General features: G+C 45.1%; 1 protein-coding gene across 7 annotated transcripts in view; it reads right to left on the bottom strand.

Moving 5' to 3' along the window:
* CRACR2A (calcium release activated channel regulator 2A) overlaps positions 1 to 22,046 on the bottom strand; it is a 137,018-nt gene that overhangs the window by 30,053 nt on the left and 84,919 nt on the right. For 6 of the 7 annotated variants that reach the window (XR_001517948.2, XM_015598496.2, XM_015598498.2 and 3 more), the window contains 6 exons: positions 18,706 to 18,801; positions 16,648 to 16,835; positions 11,448 to 11,519; positions 7,615 to 7,660; positions 5,490 to 5,596; positions 2,225 to 2,555 (listed from right to left, as the gene is read on the bottom strand). Coding sequence is in view for 6 of the 7 variants with exons in the window: in XM_015598496.2 (XP_015453982.1) it covers positions 2,225 to 2,555; positions 5,490 to 5,596; positions 7,615 to 7,660; positions 11,448 to 11,519; positions 16,648 to 16,835; positions 18,706 to 18,801 (840 nt within the window). In the remaining variant the exon portion in view is untranslated. The remainder of the gene's footprint in view (positions 1 to 2,224; positions 2,556 to 5,489; positions 5,597 to 7,614; positions 7,661 to 11,447; positions 11,520 to 16,647; positions 16,836 to 18,705; positions 18,802 to 22,046) is intronic. The other variant, XM_015598497.2, reaches the window with a different exon arrangement.

The raw sequence follows: 22,046 nt of genomic DNA, 5'->3' as shown, positions 1-22,046 counted from the left end.
GGAATTTAAAGTCCAGAATGGACAGAGACTGTCCTGGCTGCAGAGGCTGTACCTGACACTTACCCCTGCTCCCCATGTCCACGGGCCCCACCCCAGGCACAGCCCTATTTTTTCCCAGGCCAAATAAGATAAACACATCGATGGTTCAGCCCTGGGCGGGATCCACCTCACAGGTGTAACAAACACCTACTCATGTTCATGCACTTAACCTGTGTCCCCAGAGGGACACAGGTGAGACAGTGAGACAACCTACAGTGAGACAACCAGACTGGGGAAAGGGGGCTGGAGAAGGATCTGTTCTCATCCTCCTTCCCACCCCTTAAAAAATAAAACTTTAAAAAATAAAAGTTATACACGCAAAATTAGGAAATACAGGAAAGTAGAGAGGAAAATAACAGTTATTCATCATCTACACTACCACCTGCAGAGATCACTATTTTTCCAGGCTTTTCTTCTATATAGATGAACATATATTTTATTGAGAGAGACTGGAGATAGTACATATAATTTTATCCTTTCTCATATATTATTAAATTATAAACATTTCTCTGAGTCACTAAAGGTTTTTGAAAATGTGATTTTTAACAGCAGTATAATATTCTATTGAATTAATATGCTAAAGTTTATATCCCTATTAATGAACAGTTTTTTTCAACTTTTTGCTATTATGCACTTACATTCTTGCATTAAATCTTTGTCTGACTTTGGTTATTTCCTGAGGAAAGATTGCTAGAAGTAGAAGTGCTGGTACAAAGGCCGTGGTATTTTTAAGGTCTTGATTCCTATTATCAAATTGCTTTCTGGAAAGGTTGCACCAATTTCTGGCTCAGTAGCATTGCATGGAGGAGCAGCCTCCCAGCCACCTCCCAAAGAGCAGATGAGGCTCTTATGTGGCTTCTAACAGATCGTATTTCCTCACTGCTGCAGCTTTTGTCTCCAGCTAAATGGCAGCCCAACCTGGTGGAGCCGCACAGTGTGAGAGCGCGGCAAGAAGGTTAGCCCAGACCTGGCCCCTCTGGGCTTCTACTTCCCCATCGGCCAGAGGGAAGAAGAAATTTCTGACACCTCATCAAACAACCATGAGGATCAAATGCCAGAGCAGACTTGATGCTCAGCCGTTTTCCTTTACCCCTGACCTCATGACACTTCTTTCACTTTTGGGGGAAAGTGTGAGGGTATTGAAAAGCTCATTTGTGCCCACTGCCCACAAGTGTAGGTCTGTGCACTGATGGGTTGTGGAGGGGCATGTAGGAGGCAGGGGCCCCACCCACCAATGGGTGCCACCCAGTTCTCCATCCTCTCCTGGGCCCTTGGCCTCCACCACTCCACCCATCAGAGGAGTGAGACGTAGGCCATGAATCTTAATTTGGACCCAAGAATGATAACTAATTGATGGCAAGAAGTCCCGCGCAGTGGTCGGAGAAGGCTTCCTGGCACACACACTAACACAGCCATGGAAACGTTCAAGGCAGCAAGGCCTATTTCCAAAGGACCGTCTCAGTGTGCAGGGAGGAGCCTCTTCCATACTGTCGTGGACATTTCCAAAACTGTTTTAGAGGGTCAAGTGGAGGCTGGAGGGCTTGAGGAGCCTCACCCTAAGCCAGGGTCACGAACAATGTGTAGAACATCATCACCATGTGCCAGAGGAAGGTGGTGCCTATGGCCTCCTTCTCCCCGCAGAATTTAGCGGGAAGATCTGGTGGGGAATTCAGGAGGGATGTGGGAGTAGAGCACTGCACTGAAGAGAGGAGCAGGCAGGGCACTTGGGAATAAAAGAGTGATCAGCTGATCAAGAATGGAGAGAAAAATGATGATATGAAAACTTCCTGGCCCTGACGAGAGCAGTTACAAAATGTAAGAAAAGATGTAAGATATACCATTGTAAAACTTTGTGATATTTTATGCAGAGACAGGCAGAGGATCGCAGTTACAAAATGTAAGAAAAGATGTACGATTGTAAAACTTTGTGATATTTTATGCAGAAACAGGCAGAGGATCTATCTTAAGTAGGTACTCAAAAATGCTTTTGAATCTGAATTAGAAAAGAGAAGTTATAAGGAGAATTTACCAGGACTCCTGAGACACTTAGCTATGCAGGAGAAGGTGGTATTTGAAAGACACAAATATGCTGAATCACAAGACGAGCCGCATCTGACTTCCAGAGCTGCCTTTGGGACAAGGCACAGCAGTGACATCTACACACCAATGTGGGATGGGCCCTTACCTTAGACAGAGCTTCTTTCCCAACAGGCTGCCCTCGGGGAGATGTGGGCGTGAGTTCCAGCTGAGAAGGTTGGGCCTGCTGGATTTGTCCTTCCACTTGCTGGCTGGAGACCTCCTCCTCTTCTGGGCATTTGCTCAGTGGCTGCTCAAGGCTGCCATCCAGGAGCTGGGGCAGGGGATCTTCTTCAATGGAGATGATTCTGCGGAATGCCCGGGGGAGTGGACCCCCAGCCCTAGATCCTGACTCCTCTTCTGTAAGGGGATATCCACTCAGGCCCAAGGAGCTTCTACTCTTCGGCATGCCAAACACATCTTCTTCTTCCTCTGACTCCCTATTTTGGGATGAGGAAGAAAAAAGAGTGGGAAGGAAATTGTAAAATGTATTATTTCAATAAGGAAGCCAGACAGCTTTTCTGACAAACAGATGACTGATGAGCACCATGCCTTGGGGCAAAGAGCTCCAGAAAAACAGATCCAGCATCCATTCACTCAACGCACTTATGTAAGTGCCTGATGATGAAGATGATGATGAAGATTATGGTGAAGAAAATGATGGAAGTGATGATGATAGTAGCTTAATACCTGGTGGTAATCGTCATCATCACTAAGCCAAGCATTCCATAAAGACAAGGGCTATGTAGTAGAGGGGCTAAAGCGATAATGACACGACTAAAAACATTTTTACGAGTTGAGAGAAGTGCTATGATGGAGAAGTAAAAAGTGTGAAGAAGGTAGCATAACAGATCTGGAAATAAAGCACCCTGGATTAACAATCAGGTGGCCTTGGCTCTGGTCCTAAGACCAGCTCTAAGTAACTGTGTCCCTAGGTAAAACACTTGGAGTCTCAGTTTCCTCACCATGAAGTGGCCCACTGCCCTGCTTACTTCACAAATAAGATAATGCACACACAAAAAAAGACATGCTCACAAGCAGCCCTAAGCAATATGAAGGAGGAACCCCCCGCCCCCGAAAAGACATGCTCACAAGCAGCCCTAAGCAATATGAGGGAGGAACCCCCCATCACTAGCCAGATGTCCACTGGCTCAGAGGCAGCTGCCCACTAGAGAATGGGCTTTGGGTTAAAAGGAAGCCAGACAGGTCATCTCAACCTGCCTCTTTCTTTTCTCTTTCTCTCAGTGTCCCTGCAAGTCAGAGTCAGGAGGAAGTGGCCTCAGAGCCCTCAGAGCCCTAAGTGCATATTTACTTCCAGAAGCATCTGAGCATGAAGATCAAAGGGGAGCAGTTAGGAGGTATAGGGATGCTGGGCTGATGCGCAGGCTGTACTTTCAGAGGTTTGGAGAGCAAAGGCATCACAGATCCTTCCTGGCACAGGAGTTCCTCTCCAGTGCTTGTGGACAACTGAAGCTTGACAAGGAGGACCTTGAGCCCAAAACTGATACACACATCCTTATACACACACATGCACAAACGTATGCAAGGATTAGAGAAGAAAGTGAAATGGGAATGAAGGGATGAAGTGACGGGGCCAAAGGAGAAAAAAGGTGGGCAACGGACACAGAATATGCAGAGCAAACACTCTCCCTTCACCTTGCCCCCTAACTTATTTATTACTCCTATGGACCAATAATAGGAAGGAAAAAATGCATGTTCTAAAGTCTGAAAGATAAATTAAGATATACTGCTGGTTCACAAAAATAGTGACTTACTTTGGGTCCCTTGATATAAAATAAAGGATTCGCAGCAATTCAAGGACCTTTCCACTTTTTATGAAATCACAGTTTTCAGTAGAAGCTGACTGTCTTCTTTCCAATAAATTTCTTTTATATTTTAGCAAGCCTACTGTTTATCTGCTTTTGAACACAATTAGTATTCCCATTCACTTTCACTGTGCTTATACAAACGAGTGCACACGTGTGTGCACATGCGAGCATGTTTTTTCAAAGGGCCTTGTAACAAGAAAAGAAATGGCCACCGAAATGGTCTTAAATTGAAACATTTCTTGGGAAAACCTTTTTATATAAGAAATTCTCAAGCACTATTGACATTCTGTAACATCTTTAGCTTCGCATGAGTATGTTCATTTTTGGCTGTCCACCAAATGCTGTGTACTGGCGGTAGAGAGCAGCCACCTCGGGAAAAGTCTGTGTTGGAATTCAAGGTTTACAATTTGTTGCTTGTTTCCTCCACTCAACCATAAACTCCATTAAAGCAGAGATAGGGTCTGGTTTGCTCACCACTATATGTCCAGCACATAGCACAGTATCTTGAATATTGTAGGCACTCAATGATGGATATTAATGGCAGAATTCATGTGTAATTTACCTTTGGAGTCTTCACAGAACTCAAAAGAATATCTAGTATAGAGTAGGCATTGGTAAATACTTGTCAAATGAATCAATCAATGAACATATTCAGTTCTGAGGAACCAACAGGCCAACTATTATTGTAGAAATTTGGCTCTCAAATTGTATCTCACTGGGAATTCATGATGACCAAGTCCAAAGACTTGGCTCACAGCTGACCTACATCCAGCATCACCTCCCTTTGCAGATCTGTTTATTTCATGCTTGCCATCCTCAGTGTCTCCTAGATGAGCAAGTTCACATACTTTCTCCTCAGGTCTAAAACTAAGGGACCTGGCTGCCTCTACCTATCTATGGCCATCTATGTGGATGGAGCTGGTGCCAAAAAGAAGAGCAGGCAGGAGACTGGCTGGTCTTTTCGAATGAGCAATGAGCCCCTCCCTTGGAGACTCAACCATGTGCTGCCCAGTAGGAACAAAACATGTCATCTTTGAGTTAATTAAATATAAATCATTGAAAGGAATCTGTCAAGCACAGTCCCCACATTTGTCTGTAAAAGAGTTCAACTGTTGGAGATTCCATATGACTCTTCAGTTACCCTTCAGAGACCAAACAGTCATGTCCTTGAAAAACCAAGTGTATCTACTCTGCTCAAAAGACAGGGCATTGTCCCACTACACCCTCCATCTCTCTCCTTTGACCTCTCTTGTTTTTTCTCTCCTCTGCTGATCTACAGCACATGTCAGTCCCTCTCTGAAGGCACATACTGGGAGCCCAGAAGACAGTGGCCTGTCCTAGGGGCTTGCTCTGCACAGTACTCCTCCCACTTGGATGTCAAAACAGAAAGGGGTATGTCCTCCCAGATTCAAGGAGAGTGAGCGCAGGTGACTCCAACCTTCCCCACCAGGGCTCTTTCTAAAGAGCCAGTCTACACTCAGCTGGGATCAGGACAATGAGTGCAAGACTAACAAACAAATAATGAATGAACAGAGGATGACTTACCTTCTAAGAATCCCTCTGCCGTCCACATATTTGCCTATCACAGAGCCAGATCTCTGTTTCCAGCTTGCCTTGGAAGCAGCTGTGTTTGCCTTGGCTGTCTTATCTTTCTGTGGAAACACAAAAGGCCCTCGGATCCATGCCTGATAGTTTATCCCAGTGTTTGAGCAGAAAGGGCTCAATACTCCTACCTCATAGGTGGCTCTAAACAAAACTCTGAAGTAAGCAAGCAATGTTCTGATCTTGCTGCTAGCATTCACCCGCTCGTTCCTTTAGCTATCATCTCTCACCAGAATTCCTCCACTTCCTATATAATAAGCCAGTCGAATGAACCAACATGCAGTTTAGAGCCTGAGGTCCACGACAGTATCCTTCACAGGACTACGGATAATTTGCAAGAGAACAAGAAGAGATAAATGTGGAATGCATAGGAAAAATATTTGTGAACAGAAAAGGCCGTGCATCTTTAAATCACACTCTCCTGTGTGGCTCCAGGTTCTCTTCATTCCTAAAGCCCCAAAATAAGAAAGGACCAGCCCAGAGAGAGGATCAACTAACCCAGTGCTCTATCCACAGCTACTAAGCTAGTATAAGGTATTTCAGGCCATTTGTGGACATAGGCTGGGTGTAGAGAAATTACTGACACATCTGAAACAGAGAGCCTGGGTGGAGTGGAGGCTTACAACCCATTTTGCCAACACTCCCTAACAGATATCTTCCAGGAGATGAGGGGGGAGTCAGATCACAGGGAGAATCTATCATTAACCAGCTTTCCCCATGATTCCCAGTGATCCTTACCAAGAGAAGGAGGGGTGGCAGGGCTCCCAGAGCCCCTGAAGGTATGGCTATAATGATTCCAAATTAATCTTTAATTATTATCCAGCATGAACACGATTTTATCCCTCTTCCTTCTAGTCCCCATGAGAGTTCTTAATTTCCGTGCCTTTTTCAAAGCAAAATGAGTTTGGCAAGTGAGGGAAAGCCAGGTCAAGGGATTAGAGTGACATTTGGTTGGAAGTTTTAAAATAAATTCAGTATCATTTCTAAAACAATTATAACCATTATCATCATCAAACAAACATGTGTAGGCTGAAGCTTTGCTCTACTAGCACACACAGGTGGGCAGCAGAGATGTTTGCTGCCAGTCAATGACAGAAAAGAAAGGCTGTGGAACAAGTTTCCACAGGGACCTTATAAGCCAGGGTGCACCCAATTCAGGGCAAGCTAGCTGCCTCTCGTTGACCCCATTGAGGCCACTGCTCAACTAAGGGTCCAGTGAAAGCCCTCTTCATTTCAAAATTTTTTCTCAAAAATCCCTACAATGTGGAAAAAAGGATAGGGCTTCCCTTTCCCCATGTGATAGTTGGGGTCGTGGTCCAAGAAAGTGGACGACATGCCCAAGGATATATGTGAAATTCATGGTGTGATAATTCTGATAATTAAACACTCACATCAATCAGCCCTGCCCCATTTTTATTTCCTTTAGCGCATCCGACAGCTACTATCTAAAGGGGAGTGTGACAGGGGAGCATGGAATCCTAGATTTTATTTAACGCAGCCCAAAGTGAAGATCTTTAAATAAAAATAGAATTTTGTGCTATTTGGGAAAGTATGTTGAGTGTGGTGCTCAGGTATGGAGGTGCAGGGGTCCCCAAAGGGTAAAAACAATCTGATGTAAAATTGACTATGTAAATCATGAAATACGCATTTTGAATTAGTTCTATGACTGTGTAAATGCAAAATTTCCATCAAGAGATCAAAATTTTAATAAAGAAAAAAATTGAGCATTTCGATTTAAAAGTGATCATGACATTTCAACTGTGCTATCTCATGGACAGAACTACCATTTCTGCATTCAAGAAGTGTGTGACCCTCCCAAATATTTATTTGTCTCGCTATGCCAAGAAGAAAGTGTGTGATTTCATAGGAAATTAATGCCATTACCCAGGGGCCACCCTACATTTTTTATTATTTTCAAAAAAGCTTGTGCCATGATCTTGCTCACACAGAAGGAAGCACCCAGACCTCAAGCCTCAGGACATTCCTGGCTAACCACAGCTCAGGTTCTGGCTGCCACTGGACCACAGTCTTTGTCTACCCCCCAGGGGAAGTGGCACCAGCCACTCACCTGAAAATGTATGTCCCGTTCATCCCGAAGGTGCTTGTTCCTTTCCCTGTGGATGGAAAAGGGGAATCTATTCAAACGTGGAGTTTGCAGTCGACAGATCCAATAGCAGCCGGTTTGTCAGTCAGATCTGTGCCAAGGAAGAGTTGGTGTAGGAGGCCCAGGGAGCATGTGGAACTTCTTTCTTTAGGGGCTGTGGTTATGGCAGATTGTAGTTTACAAATCAGCTCAGGGGCAGGGGGATAGACAGAATGACCTCGTGACACCATGGACCTTCAGGATCATGCACTGATCTATGCTATCACGGGGGGAACCTCCCCCAGAGGGTGACCAGGAGTTCCAGCTGCGCCTGTGAACTTACTGTTGGGCCTGTGTGCGTACTCTCTCTCTCTCTGAACCATTCATTCATGCATGCATTTGATCAGCAAGTGTCTCCTGGGCACCCACTACATGCCAGCCACCATTCTAGCTAACAAAGTTACACCAGTGAACAAAAGAAAAAGTTCCTGCCCTTGGGGAATTTGTATTTTGGCTCAGACATAATTGCTATTGAGAAAAATAAAGCGGGAGAGTGAAATAAAGTGTGCCAGAGGGTGGACTGGTATTTCAGTAAGGTGGTCAGGAAAAGCCTCACTGAGAAGGCAGCATCTGAGCAGAGACTTAAAGGAGGAGAGAGGAGCTCTGCAGGAATCTGAGAGAAGAGCATCGCAAGCAGAGGAAAGAGCAAGGGCAAAGCCTGGGGTTGGAATATACCTGTTGTGCATGAGGAACAGAAAGGAAGGCAGTAGAGGGAGAGCAGTTAGGAGAGAAGGTCAGAGAAAAGATGGGGTGAGGAGTGAGGACTTGCCATTCATAGCCTGTGGACCACTGCAAGAACTTTGATTTTTACTCCAAATAACGGACGGAGCCATGGGGTGGGGTAGGTGGCAGAGGAGTGTCTTGATCTGACTCAAGTTTTCAAAGGAGCCCTATAGGTGCTGTGCCAAGAACAGATTGCTGAGGACAAGGGTGAGGCCCTGAGAATTGGCTAATATTTTCAGCAACATGTTGGTCATTGGTGCTGCTTCAGTGGAAACAGTGGTAGAAGAAGCCTGACTGGAGAGCTGGGAATGTGAAGAAAGGAAACAGAGACAGTGAATGTAAGTAAACAATCTTTGGAAAGTTCTGTTGAAAGTGATTTTAAAAATGGAGCATAGCTGGATGGAGAAGGGAGGACAAGAGATATTGGATAAGAAATATTATGATATATTTGTAGATCTCGCCAAAGGGAGGGCACAGCATTGATCTGACCTTCATCACTATAGCATGGCGATTTACTGGGCACCGACTGTGGGCAGGCACTCCACTAAGTGTACTGCATGCGGCCGGCATAGATCCGAGATGGGTTGGAATAACGACCTCAGTTTCCACAGTCTTGCAGAAAACACTAGGAACATGCTGAGGTTGTTTTGTACCAGTTATGTGCAGCTGATGAGCTGGCCGGCACACAGCCAGGGCCTTCAGAACAAGTTGAGAGGAATGAGGAAGGCATTTAATAAGTCCCGAGAAAGGCAAAAGGAGCTTCTCGTGCTGGAAGGACCTTCCCTCTGTGCAGGCAGTGACATTAGCAGCCTTACAACTGAGTGAGACTTAGGAAGCCATATCTTTATTGGGGAGTTTGCTGTGCTGTTTCTTGCTTTGTGTCAAAGCTTCGGTATTTAAAAAAAAAAAATGCTCGACTCTTTAAATGTGTTGGCTTTCATTCACACCACTGCCCTGTTGTGATTGCCACTCACATAGGTCATCTAATTCTCAAAAGAAGCCTGTGGGGTGGGTATGAGAAGATTAAGACTTTAATAGGTGAAGTCAGGTCTTCAAGGTCAAACAGGTAATGAGAGGCAGTGCTAGGTCTTGAACCAGATCCAGCTGCAAAGCATGCGTTCCTAAGTGCCCTGAAATTGCTTCTATTGGACCCATTTGCCTTAGGAGGGCAGTCCCCTCCTCACCCCGTCAAATCCGGGCCATTGTCCCGATTCCACTGCCACCACCCCCTCCACATCCCTACTATTCTCCCCACTCTACTCCACCCCACACCACTCCTCCTCCAACTTTCTCTCCTTGATTCCTGTGTCCCCACTGCTCTCTGTCACTACCTGGTGATTTCGCCGAGGAAAAATCTGCCATGGGGCCTTTCCCTCCACGCTGGCTTTTACCAGCTGGTGGAGTTTAAGCTTGGTGACACGCAGCAGCATAGAAAGACTCCAGGCATGTGATTCTGTACAAATGTTAGTTTCCATTAAGAAGACCCACAAGTATTTGTAGAGTGCTGCCTTGTCATTCTCCCCTGCTCATTCATGTTGAATCTGCCCTTCCCCTTTTTCTAAGTACAATAGAAAAAAGGGGAAAACAAACACTTGTCCTTGGACATCTTGTTCTCTTCCTTTCGTGAAAATCTTCCTCAGAATCAAGACTTTCTCTCAGATGGATGAGAACTTGGCCACCTCAGAACCGCTTTCATCTCCCTGGCCTTTGGAGGCCTGTTGAAATCATGTATTGAGGGCAGTAAGTCTGAAATGCATTCAGTTTGAAATACTTTTCAATTTGGAAGCATCACGATGTCAGACACAGTGACCTTACCTTGCTTTCAAATAAAAACAAAAGACAAAAATTTCATAATTACCTGATTCAGAATCACTTGCAATTTGCAAATCGGAACCCCAAATCCTTCTGTTCCATCACCATTCCCCAGGAGGTGTTTGGCAGGCAGCAGGTACAGACGCTAAGAAACCTCACAGGCAAACTAAAAATGCCACCTTTCTCCACACAGGTTTGGTGAGGTTTTGTTTTGTTTTGTTTTGTTTTCTTGTGTGTGTGTGTCGGGGGGGGCGGGCATATATCAGACCAGTGAGCTTTGAATTTACAGAGAGTTTTAGCAAGCTGAAGAAACTCCTTTCTTGGTGTTCTGTTTTTGACTCATTTGCAGGAGTACCTTGGAAATACTGCAGGTTTGGTTCCAGACCACCACAATAAAGCAAGTATACAATAAAGCACATGAACTTTTTGGTTTTCCAGTGCATATAAAAGTCATGTTTACTCTACACTGTGGTCTATTAAGTGTACCATTACATTATGTCTAAAAAAAAAAGAACAAATGAAAAAACCTTAATTAAAAATACTTTATTGCCAAAAAATGCTAATCATTTGAGCTTCCTGAAAAAATGGCACTGATAGACTTACTTGATGCAGGATTGCCACAAACCTTCAGTTTGTAAAAAAAAATGCGATATCTGCGAAGCACAGTAAAATGAAGTATGCCTGTACTCATTCAACAAACATTAACAGAATAGGGCAGAATAAAGAGAATCAGCCAGATGCGGATCTCAGTTCTGGCTCCCCCAGTGAGTAGCTGTGTCATTTTTGGCAAATTACCTCATTTCTCTAATATTAACTTCCTCATCAGTTAACTCCTGTATTAACAACTGCCCTACTTTCCTAAGTTTGTTGACGATGAAAGAAATACCATAGCTGGCACAGAGTAGATACTCAATAAACTCGGTTCCCCTCCTACTTGAGCAAGTACTGTGTAAGGTACTTTGACAGACACCAAGAAGAATGAGGCAGAGCCTACCCGCAGAGGTATAAACTGGAGAGGGAAGTGGGCATGTGTGTAGATGGACCAAACTTAATGGAGAGGGTGGTACTCAGCTGTCCAAATAATACATTGGGGACAAGGGGAATGAGGGCGCTCTCTCAACAGCTATGTTTTCCCAGCATGTAGGCAGGAAAGACCCTCAGACTGAGCCCCCAACCTGAGGTGTCTGGTATGCTCTCTCAGAAAATATCCACTGTTGACCCACCTCAGGAAATCCAGCTGCTTCAGGAGCCCCGACTTCTCCCGCTGCAGACTCTCTGTCACGCGGTACACTTCCCTGAGGAGGAAGCAAACACAGCAGTGATGAGAGACTCTTCTGAGGGGGTGAGCTACCAGGACATAAAGTATCGTGCTGAGGTTGGATGCCCAGGACTCCTCACACTGGAACCTGTAGAAAGTGGCCTGTGCTGGAGACAGAGGAGTTTAGGGGAATATGGGCTTCCTTGGGGAGCACCTGCCATGTGCAAGTGCTTACAGCCATGATCTCAGTTAATCATCACAGACACACTCTTTGGAAAGTAAAATCTCCATTTACAGACACAAAGAGGTTCGATGACTCTCCCTGCTCACACAGACAATCCAGGGTCCTAATCCCCTACTCCCAAAACTGCTCATTCCACAGTCACTTCACATGCCACCTGAAAATATGACTTGATGAGAACTGCACTGTTTTCCCAGGCTCCAAAACAGTCCTTCCCCGACCAGAGTTCAGGGAATAAGAATCAATATTCTTCTCCAGCCCAGTTTCTCAGGGTGAGAGCAGAACTGGTTTTCTTTTTTCCTCTGGATGCTAGTTTAGTTCGTTTTCGGGAGATCTCAAAAAATCATTTTCCTGCTTCACCTTTCCGTCAAAGTCTCCAATCTGTTCCCAGACACCTGGGATTTCCACTGTTGGTCATTCATTTCTTTGACTTAGGATTTCTTACCTCTAGCTATAAAGCAGAGATTTAATGTATCAATTATAATCAGTCATTTATATAGCAGTATGAATGCATCAATCATATCAGGAGTTTTGAGGAAGAGAGAGACACTGAGGGTTATATATGTGGTGGCTGGAAGGAAACTTAGCAAGGCAGGGCCTGTGTCGTTTGTTTACCTCTGTGTTCTCATTGCAGTGCCTGGCACGCTGGCAAAGTCGATAGGCAGCAGCAGGAAGAAAGAAAGGAGAGAGGGCAGAAAGGAAGGCTAGAGATGGAAGAAGAAAAGCAGGGATGGAAGGAGAAAGAGAGGACGGGAGGAAGGAAGGCAGGAAGACAAGAAGGCAGGAAGGAAGAAAGGAAGCAAGGATGGAAGGAAGGGAGGAGGGAGCAAGTTGGGAGGTATCGGCGCCAGTCAGGAAAGAAAGGGGAAAAAAGCAAAATTCAGTGACGTTGGAAAATAAACCTTGCTTAACTTCGCAATTTTGCCTCCATCCTTCCGTCCGTGCTCTGGTCTATGGTTCATGCAAAGGGTCCAAAGTTCCACATTACCAAACCGCTTTTAGTGTAGGGCGCATCTTACAGCTTGATAAATTCGTTCCTCTCCGTAGGCTCTCAGGGCACCTGGATTATGTACACACTGGGCTGGCCCACATAGATGTCATTACTGAGCTGGTGAAAACAGTACCAGCTTGCTGGGTCCATAGGACTCGCGCCAAGCTTGCAGTAACCTGACTGCTAAAGACGTATCTGTGGTGTTTTTTCCTTTATAGAATAATTATAAAGTCAATTTACGACAATAACAGACCGAATCGAATTCTAAGTTCACCTCAGACAATCCTAATGAAGCAATAAAACTTCTCTGGCTCCTGCAGAGCTGCAAATTCTTAACATTTTATTACTAATTATATTTAATTTCAACTTGAAGGAAAACAATGCATTTTCCATTATCCAAACTAGATCCCTAAACCCCTGTCTAGGATTCTGCTCTGATTAGCAAAATTAGAGCTGCTTATTGGCTGCCTCCGTGTCCTGGGAGCCAAGTGTCTTGCCTGGCTTTGTGCCCTAACCTCATTCCTGGTAGTGCTTCTCTCTGGGGGCAGCGGGAAGCAAAGAGCTTCGCCCTTGCTGAGGAAAATCACTCACTGGAGGTCTGAGGTCTGCGTTCTCACAGGGTGACTGAGGAGCTAAATCCTAAGACGTTCCAGGTCTTCTTTGCCCCTGTTTTCACAGCATCAGCTGACCTCTGGAGCTATACAAACACACACTTATACATACATATATATGTTATATATTGATGAAAATATATGTCTGTCCACTTGTCTAGTAAGCATACATCCAATTGCATGGAGATAGAGAGACAGATAGACAGACAGTTGACCCTTGAACAATGCGGGGGTCAGGGGTGCCAAGGCCCCATGCAATCAAAAATCCTTATCTCATGTTGGCCCTCCACTTACACAGATTCCCACTAACCAGGGATAGAAAATACAGTTGACTCGTGAGTGTGGGTTTGAACCTCTTGGATCCATTTATACATGCTAAGCGGCCCTGCGCAATCCAACTGCATATGTATACACGTAGACGCACACCCACACACACTCACACACACACACACACACATATACATATTCAGTTTTATGTGTTAACAAAGAGAAAAGCACTTCTGAAAAAAAAACAATGACATTTGGCTAGTTAACTAAATGACCTTTAAAGTCCTTCTAATCTAGACATTCTAAAAGTTTATATCTGGGTAAAACGTGAACTGAAAAGGAAAGAACTCGCCATTTTTCATAGGAGTGGTTGGTGAGAGGTTTATGATTGCCTTTAGGGAACTGCTCTTGGCTTTGTGTTTGGAAGATGGATGAAACATAGAGCTCATTCCAAAATATGTTGTCAAGTGAAAAATGCAGGGAATTGCGGAAGTGTGCTACCATCTCCTAAATGAAAATTGTGTGTGTGTGTGTGTGTGCGTGCATGCATGCATGTCAGTGCATATGTGTGTGCACATGCACAAATGCACTTGCATATGCATAGAATACTCTGGAAGGATCCACAAGAAACCATGACTGGTGGTCTCTATGTGACTGGAGGCCAGGAGTGATAGGGAGGTGGGGGCGCCAAACCTCTTTTCAAGTGTATATCCTTTTGAATTTTGTATCTTGTCATAAACTATCTACCCAAAATAAAAGTTAATTAAAATAAGCAGAGGTGCTGCTCTTCAGCTGACCTTCGTCTTTATATTATCTCCCCTCTTCAACTGTTCTCTCTTTATCTTATTTTAAAATCTAGTTCTCCTTCCTTGAGCATCTTCAGAGAACAGAGAACTTAATTTTGCCCATTCCAAATTCTAGTTGATAAATGACTAAGCCTGTTTTTTTTTTGTGTGAACCTCAGCCTTTCCTCTCCCAGCCACTCTGGAGCAGCATCAGGCAGCCAGACATTGTCAGGAGAACTGGGCTTTGTCCCTGTTTTCTGGTACTAACTGGCTGTGTTGCTTTGGTCGGTCACTATACCTCTCTAAGCCTCAATTTCTTCATTTATAAAATGAAGAGGTGGATTAGAACATTAAGAGCCTATTGGTACTGTCTGTCTGGAATTCTGCTCTAAAGAGGACACACTGAGGCTCTCTCGTTGCCTTCTCTCCCAACATGCCCCCGCCCCGCCCGGAATAGGACATGCTCTCCTGGGATCTGGCACACTTTCTGGCTGTACAGCACATGGGAAGCTTCTCCAAAACAAGTAGTAAAGGTTCTGGAATCATTTATCTCTTCCTCCCAACCCTCCTTCCCTATTTTAAATTACCAACTTCCAGAGATATGTCCCTGGCTCGGTTAATTAAGAGAAGACTTCAGAAAGATTTTAATCCTCACGCTGTGATTTGATGCTCCACACTAGGTGCTCATTTCCATTTGTGTTCTAATGCTTGTGCCTTCAGATGTTTGTTGCTTTTAGAACTTGCTTGAATTTTAAGAGCCTGAATTTTTAATTCTGTTTGTAAAGTTAAATGTCTGTGCCTTGTTGACCTGCTCTCAATGAGAAGGAACTGAATTTGCTCATTTACAATGAAATACACTGTCCTTTCATTGGTCATCCAAGAATTGGAATGGAGGTATTTTTTTATGTTTTAAGTCAGCTACTTGGGAATATATATATTTTTAACTGGAGATGTCTTACTAGGGCAAAACTTTCTTCCTCTCACTCCAGGCAATCGGTCCCATGTGACACAGGACACCACACATGAACCAGACAGCAGGACAATTTGATTTAGGCTGATGGACCAACATTTTGCCAACAGTCAGACAGAGGCTTTTGAACAAGGAGAGTTAACATATATATATGACACCAAGCATTGGTAAGTAATGCTGCCTTTTCTCTGAAATCAGACTTTCCATCCTACCTGGCACAGAACCAGGCACACAATTACATATTGCAAAATGAATAGACAAATAAAAGAATGAATGTATGAACAAATGAATAAGTGAATGATGGCCAGTCCTATCCTGTGCGAATATTTTCTGGCTGGCTCGGTGTTCACTGGGAGGAGTCAGCAAGATGTGTCTAACACTGAGCATCTTGGGACAGTACCTAAAAACCCCTAAACCTCAGTTTCCTCATCTCTAAATCAGGGTTGATCATAAGAGTACCTGCCACATCGGGATGCCGTAAAGATCATAAGAAATAATGTCAAATTATTGATATAAATGAGAAATGTTGAATGCCCAGCACAGTACCTGGCACAGAGTAGTTATCAATAAATATTTGCTGAATAATAAGTACATGAATATATAGATAAATGGATGAAAAAATAAACAGGTGAGATTCCTCTCCCGGGGTCTTAAAACTTAACACACCCAAGACAAAATAAATGCTGATATTCCTCAGCAACTTCTCTGGTTTGACATACAGACCCATGCCTTGATTCTTCTCAGGTGTGCCTCTGCCTTGCAGGCTGAACCATATGGCTGGACACCAAAAGCAGTTTACTAGGAAACCAGGCCCTGAGAGATGTGGGTTCTCCCCACTGGCCCACACAGAGGAACACTGGTGGAAAGATAATGGGCAGGGCTCAAGTGAAGATTCCAGGGCACTGTCACATGCCTCATCCAATTATATGTCAACCTCAGAAGTCTTCAGGCTTCACTCTTGTCCACTTTGGTCTCATATGACAATCTCATATGGTCTGTCTGCTCACTCAGCATTTTCTCACAGACTGCATTATATTTGTTGGTTGGTAATATATCTTTTTCATCACATACGAAATTTTTCAGGAACAGGGCTATCTATTTCTTGTCATCCTAGGTAATGCTCAGCACGGCACTGGTCTGCTTAGTAGTATCAGAATCCTAGACAAGATCTCAGGGAGCAAGAAGTCCCAATCCTCATTTTATAGGCAAGGGGACAAGGTCTCAGAGGGGAAGACAGCATGCTTACCACAGGGCAGGGAGCTGGAGAGCAGCAATAGGGGTACATGAAAGCCAGACTCACATCTCCTTCTCCTGGTGGAGTTTGCGGGCTTCTTGCTGGAGGCTGTCTAGCTGCTGCTGAGCATCCTGCAGCTCCCGGGAGGTCCGTTCCAGCTCCTGGGCCAGCTCCTGGTTGGTGAGCTTCAGCTTGGTATTCTCAGCCTTGGTTTCATGCTTGTCATTATGCAGGGCTGCGCACTGGCCTTCCAGCTGGCAAGGAATGGGGGGCAGAGGAGAATAGTGAGCAAGCACCATCGTCAAGACGGCCTGCCCTGGCCTCACCTAGCTTCTTCACTTGGTGGGCAGGGACCATTGTTGCTGATACCCCTCACTGCCTTCAAACTTCAGTAAGCTTTGTCTTGCTCCTTCATTCACAAGTATACACTTCTGGAGGCAGAAGGAGCTTCCAGAGCATATCTTATCTTTTCCATCTCCACAGAGCTGCTAGGAAAGAAAATTTCACATCCCTCTGTATCTCTCATCCCAATGATGATGATGATGGTCATCTCATCAATGGTCTCAATAACGGTCATCTCATCAATGGCCGTGAGATCTACCCTAAATCCCTCTTATTGGCCTTTAAGCTAATTTTTTTTCCCTTGGCCATCAATGGAGATGGAGAACAGCTAAGGGGCATCTTCATAAACCGTCCTTCTCAATTTGAATACTGAGAGTAAATCTATCTATTACCTTCTATTTTCTCAGCTAAGTAAGTTCAATTCCTTTAATCTAGAGAAGATTTCTATGGTAGTCAAAAACCCTGGGAATTCATAGGAATTAGTTAAAACAGGTCAAACCAAACATATACTTTTTCTCGTGTCTCTAATGCAATTAAAAACAAGCATTTGTATAACTTTTCTTGGCTGATGATTATGCTTTGCAGAGCTTCCAACTCTCTCACCAGAGGAAAAATCAAACCAAGGCAAATATATCATAATAAATTTAGTTTAATGAATGTGACCAGTAAGAGGAGGAGGAAGCAACAATGAGGAATTCTGTGTGATTCTCAAGAGGCTCCTGTGTAATCAGGCAAGCATGTAGTAATTAAATCGAGTGGCAATCATTCATGTGAGGGATAAATATAATTGGCAAGGACTTAATGCATAATAGTGAGGAGGAGAAAGAGTAGGAGAAGCCAGGTACGACTGTGGAAGGGGGATGGGAAAGCAGCTGGCAGTTCTTGGCGTTGAAATCGTCTTGCTGCAGAAGAAAGAGATCAAAATCCATAGATTGGGTAGCAGCAGTTGTGGAGCAGTCTCCAGCATAAGCATGGGGTGTCTTCGAGTATATGTTAATGTGTTACTAAAAATAGCTCTCTCTATTCAAATAGAAGCAATCTATCTGGGTCTGTCCAGGGTTGGACTCCTTCCAGCACAAGACAAAACATAACAGAACGAGTTGCGACTTAGCCTCTCTCCCCGAAGAGCCCTTGCTTTGGAGAGGAGGCTGAGCATGAGGTTTGCCTAGGTAATCCATCTTCCTGCAGTCATCAGCCAGGGATTCTTAGCCATAGTGGATGGACACTGCCTTGCATGGTGTACACCCCGACTACCTGCTGGGGGCTCAGGTGCCTCAAAGGAATGTCCCGAGGGATGATGAAATAGTCACAAAGGAGGCTGCTGAACTTCGTCCAAGGGAAGACAGGGATGGAAAAATTGACCTTTGAAGAGCCTCTTCCAGCCGGAGTCATCTATAGCCATGCTGGCAGTAAGACATCACTGTCTGCAGCCTCCCCCAAAGTACCACTGACTGTGTCCCCTCTTCTCTGATATGGGATGCAGGAAATAAATTAACATTTTGCCATTCAGGTGGCTCCTGGGCATAATTATATGACAATGTCTGCAGATACTTCAAGGGAGAATTCTTAGCAATTTTTCTAGTTAAACACCTAGCACTGGAGAAGTAAAGGCTTTATCTTGGGATCATCTGTGATTTCAAATGCTATCTTTGTAAAGCTAAATGGTTCTTCTCAGATAAAAAAAAAAAAAAGTCCTTAAGTGAAAGGCAGGGAATGTGGGCAAGAGCCAGAAAAGAGAATGAAGTGAGGGCCAGGCATCTGAGGACACTGACAAAAGCATACCCGCTTCTGCTTCTGGATGAGCTGCTCCAACTCCTGCTCCTTAGCTAATAGCTTCTGTTCCAGCTCCTGACTGCGGGCCTGAAACCTCTCCGTGTCCTGCCAACCCAGAAAGAGGGATGTGTGAGGCCTAAGTGCACCTGGGATGGAGATTTTGTTTTCACCTTGAACCTGTTCAATAGCAGAGCCCACCTATTCTTTTGGACTTTGGGGCCCTTCCCACAATATCCCAGGGCCTCAGTGATCTGCCTGCTCAGTTGGTGAGGCTAACGAGACAAAGAGAATATAAGTGCTCAGTACAGCATGACCGGTGACCACGTACCGCTCCCCGCCCAAAAGAGGCAGTGTCAGATAGTGGGGGGATACCGAACAGGGAGAACAGAACAGGGGCCTGAGCTCACATCTCAGGCTCAGCCTTTCATCTGTAAATTGAGGGGTGGGGTGGGTTCTCCCTCCAATTTGGATATTCTGTTCCATATTGGGCACTGTAATTTGATCCCTTAAATGGCCCTTGCTCTGGAAACACATGGCATCACTTCTTGCAGGTCTAGGTCCTCACTGTTTCCCGACCTTGACTGAGGTTCCCCAGGCCTTCTAGTCTCTCTGCTCCTATGCTCAGTAGCGCCTCCCTCTGCCCAGAACTGGGCTACCCCATTCAGGGCGGCAGGGGCCCTGATGATGCAGATGCGAAGGCACATGGTCGTGGGATAGAGAGGAAAGCGTGTGGGTTGTTGCAATGCCTGACACTCTCCACATAGCCTGGTCTGGTGTAGAGCCCTGAGCTGGGCATCAGTGACTTGGGTTCCAGCCTTGGCCTGGCCCACCTAATTTGCTTCATTGTTCTGGATCATACTGTCCTTGTGCACAGAATAGAAACAAAAACACCTGTAGCTCTCCACTTGCCTGAAGGCAGAACAGAGATGCACACCATGCAGGCAGAGAAGAAACCATTATAACCTCAATGTAACTCATGACAGGAACCCCTGGGTTCCCTGTGACATGGAACAACTCCTTTCCAAAGAAGACAGCCCAGGGAGGCTGCACTAGAGGGGCAGCTCTGTCCTGGCTAACAGGCTGGGCATGACAGTGCAGCAGCAGAGTAGGGAAACATGACTGTTCTTGGGGCAGAGGCCCTGGAACACCTCTGTTTAAAGGCTCAGGGTATTTTCTGGGCTCAGCATCTGTGATGCGATCTCGTTCCTCTGCCCATTTTCAGGGAGGCAACTGCAGCTCCAAGCCTGTGATTGTCCTCATGTCAACCACATGCAATGGCAGAAACAAATTTGATGAGGCAGTTCCTCCCCGCAACTTTTGGTTACAGGAAACTTGCTTCATTTGTCTTGTTTGCCACTCAGAGAGGAGGCACCCAGTGGACAGTGCCAGAGAGGTGAGCAGCTTCAGAATCTCCATGCAGAGTCTGCATCCCCGTGATGGGCCTGTGGCTTGTCTTCCCTGGCACAGGGCTTTGAAGGATCTATTATCCTGGAACCGAAGTGTGCAAGTGACTAATATTTCCCTCAAGGTCAAACTAACTGCTGAATGTAAAGCCAGAATCCAAACTCTGTCCAGAAGGTCCAGCCTTTTCTGTGCTGTCATAAACCACCATCACTGTCCCTACTCTGTGACCAGGCAGAAGCCTGTGTATCCAAAGGCTTAGTAGCATGGCCGAGCACGTTGTAACAGTTTCCATGTTTATGCAAAAGCATAAATCTAAGCATTGAACCTGAAAAGTGTTTGGCATTGAGAAGGGAGGAGCAGGGAGCAGAGTGGGTAGGTGAAGGGGTACAGCTATATAATCAGGTCACCTTATGTGGTGCTAATTTGTCCTTGAATTTTTCCTTTGACCTCTTCCCACTCTCAATGCCTATGCCTTGGCCTACCTTTTGCTTCTGGAAGCACACCCCTTTCTTTAGCCAGGACCTTTGACCTGTAGTCATGGCCCAGGCAGATGACGCAAATGTCCCAGAGCTCAGCCCCTCTGTGCAGGGTAAAGGATGTGGCTCTCTCTTTGCAGGGAAAAGCCTGCTGTTGTCAGAAGACTGTTTTAGAGTCTGCTAGGTGATGAGGGTGTGAGTTCTGTCTGTTATTATACTTCATTATGCTAAAGTTTGGGGGGCAGCCAGAGTATTGTAAAGCTCTGAAAAGAAAGACGGGGAGACAGTATAAAAATACTGACAAGTCTCCAGAGGGCTCTAGCTGAAGAACATGGCCAGCTTTTCTGGAAAGCATCCAGACTCCCTCTCAGTTTGAATGGCATCTGTGATAATAAATGGAGCCATGATGTGGACCATCCAAGCAGCATACAATTAAAAATTGGTTCAAACCAACCTGCATTAAAGAGGGAAGCGGTTGTGACGACAGCCCAGGCTCGGTGCTGAGTGGCGGGGGATGATGTGGTCTTTATGTTGCGTTCCCGAAAATTCACATGTTGAAACCTAACCCCCCAAGGTGATAGAATTAGGAGGTAGGGCCTTTGGGAGGTGGTTAGTGCCTTTATAAAATAAAAGAGACCCCAGAGAGCTTGCTTTCCCCTTCCGCCACGTGAGGATGCAAAGAGAAGTTGGCAGTCTGCAACCCGGAATAGGGCCCTCATGAGAATGGTACCCTGACTTCAGACTTCTAGCCTGCAGAATGGTAAGAAATAAAGACTTGTTGTTTGTAAGACACCCAGTTTATGGTATTTTTGTAATAGCAGCCCAAACTGACTAAGACAGAAGGCTGCTGCTCAAGATCAAAGACTTCTCTGCTGGGAACGCACCAAGTAGATTATCCAAAAATGGTTAATAGAGAGTTTTCTGTAGCTTTGTTTTATGAATATATGCCCAAAGGACCCTATTTAGCTTAGCTTGGGAAAACAGATTTCATCAGTTCTGAACATCCAAGACAAATAGCAGGGCTTGGTAGGAGGCTAGGTGCCAGACTATGGACAGGAGATATGCATTTAAAATTTTCACCCTCCTGAAAGGGTGGGATTTGATTTGTCTTGGGTATTAAATTTTCTAGGTGTCTAAGGGGAAAAGAAGGGATGTACAGGCTCTAGTGAAGGTCCTCTTAAGGGAGCTCCTGGGCATTGAATGGAATGGGCTGGTGCATTTGGGTGGGCCTGCCATACAGGTCTAGGGACCAGACAATGTCAGACCCGGTCTTCAGGATGCTTTAACTGGGAAAGCATGCACTACATCCTTTCGTTCATCTATTCATTTACTTGTTCATTCGACAAACAATTGTTGAGCACTTACTATGTTCCGGGCATGGTCAAGGTGTTGAGGATACATTAGTAAGTAAAAGATAAAGACCCCTGCTCTTGTGAAGCTTACATGTTAGTAGGAGGAGGCAGACCACAA

This window comes from Pteropus alecto, unplaced genomic scaffold (assembly GCF_000325575.1).
Source record: "Pteropus alecto unplaced genomic scaffold, ASM32557v1 scaffold76, whole genome shotgun sequence".
Taxonomy (NCBI): Eukaryota; Metazoa; Chordata; class Mammalia; order Chiroptera; family Pteropodidae; genus Pteropus; species Pteropus alecto.
The sequence above is the reverse complement of the archived record's forward strand: the minus strand, read 5'-3'. Positions and strand labels throughout refer to the sequence as shown.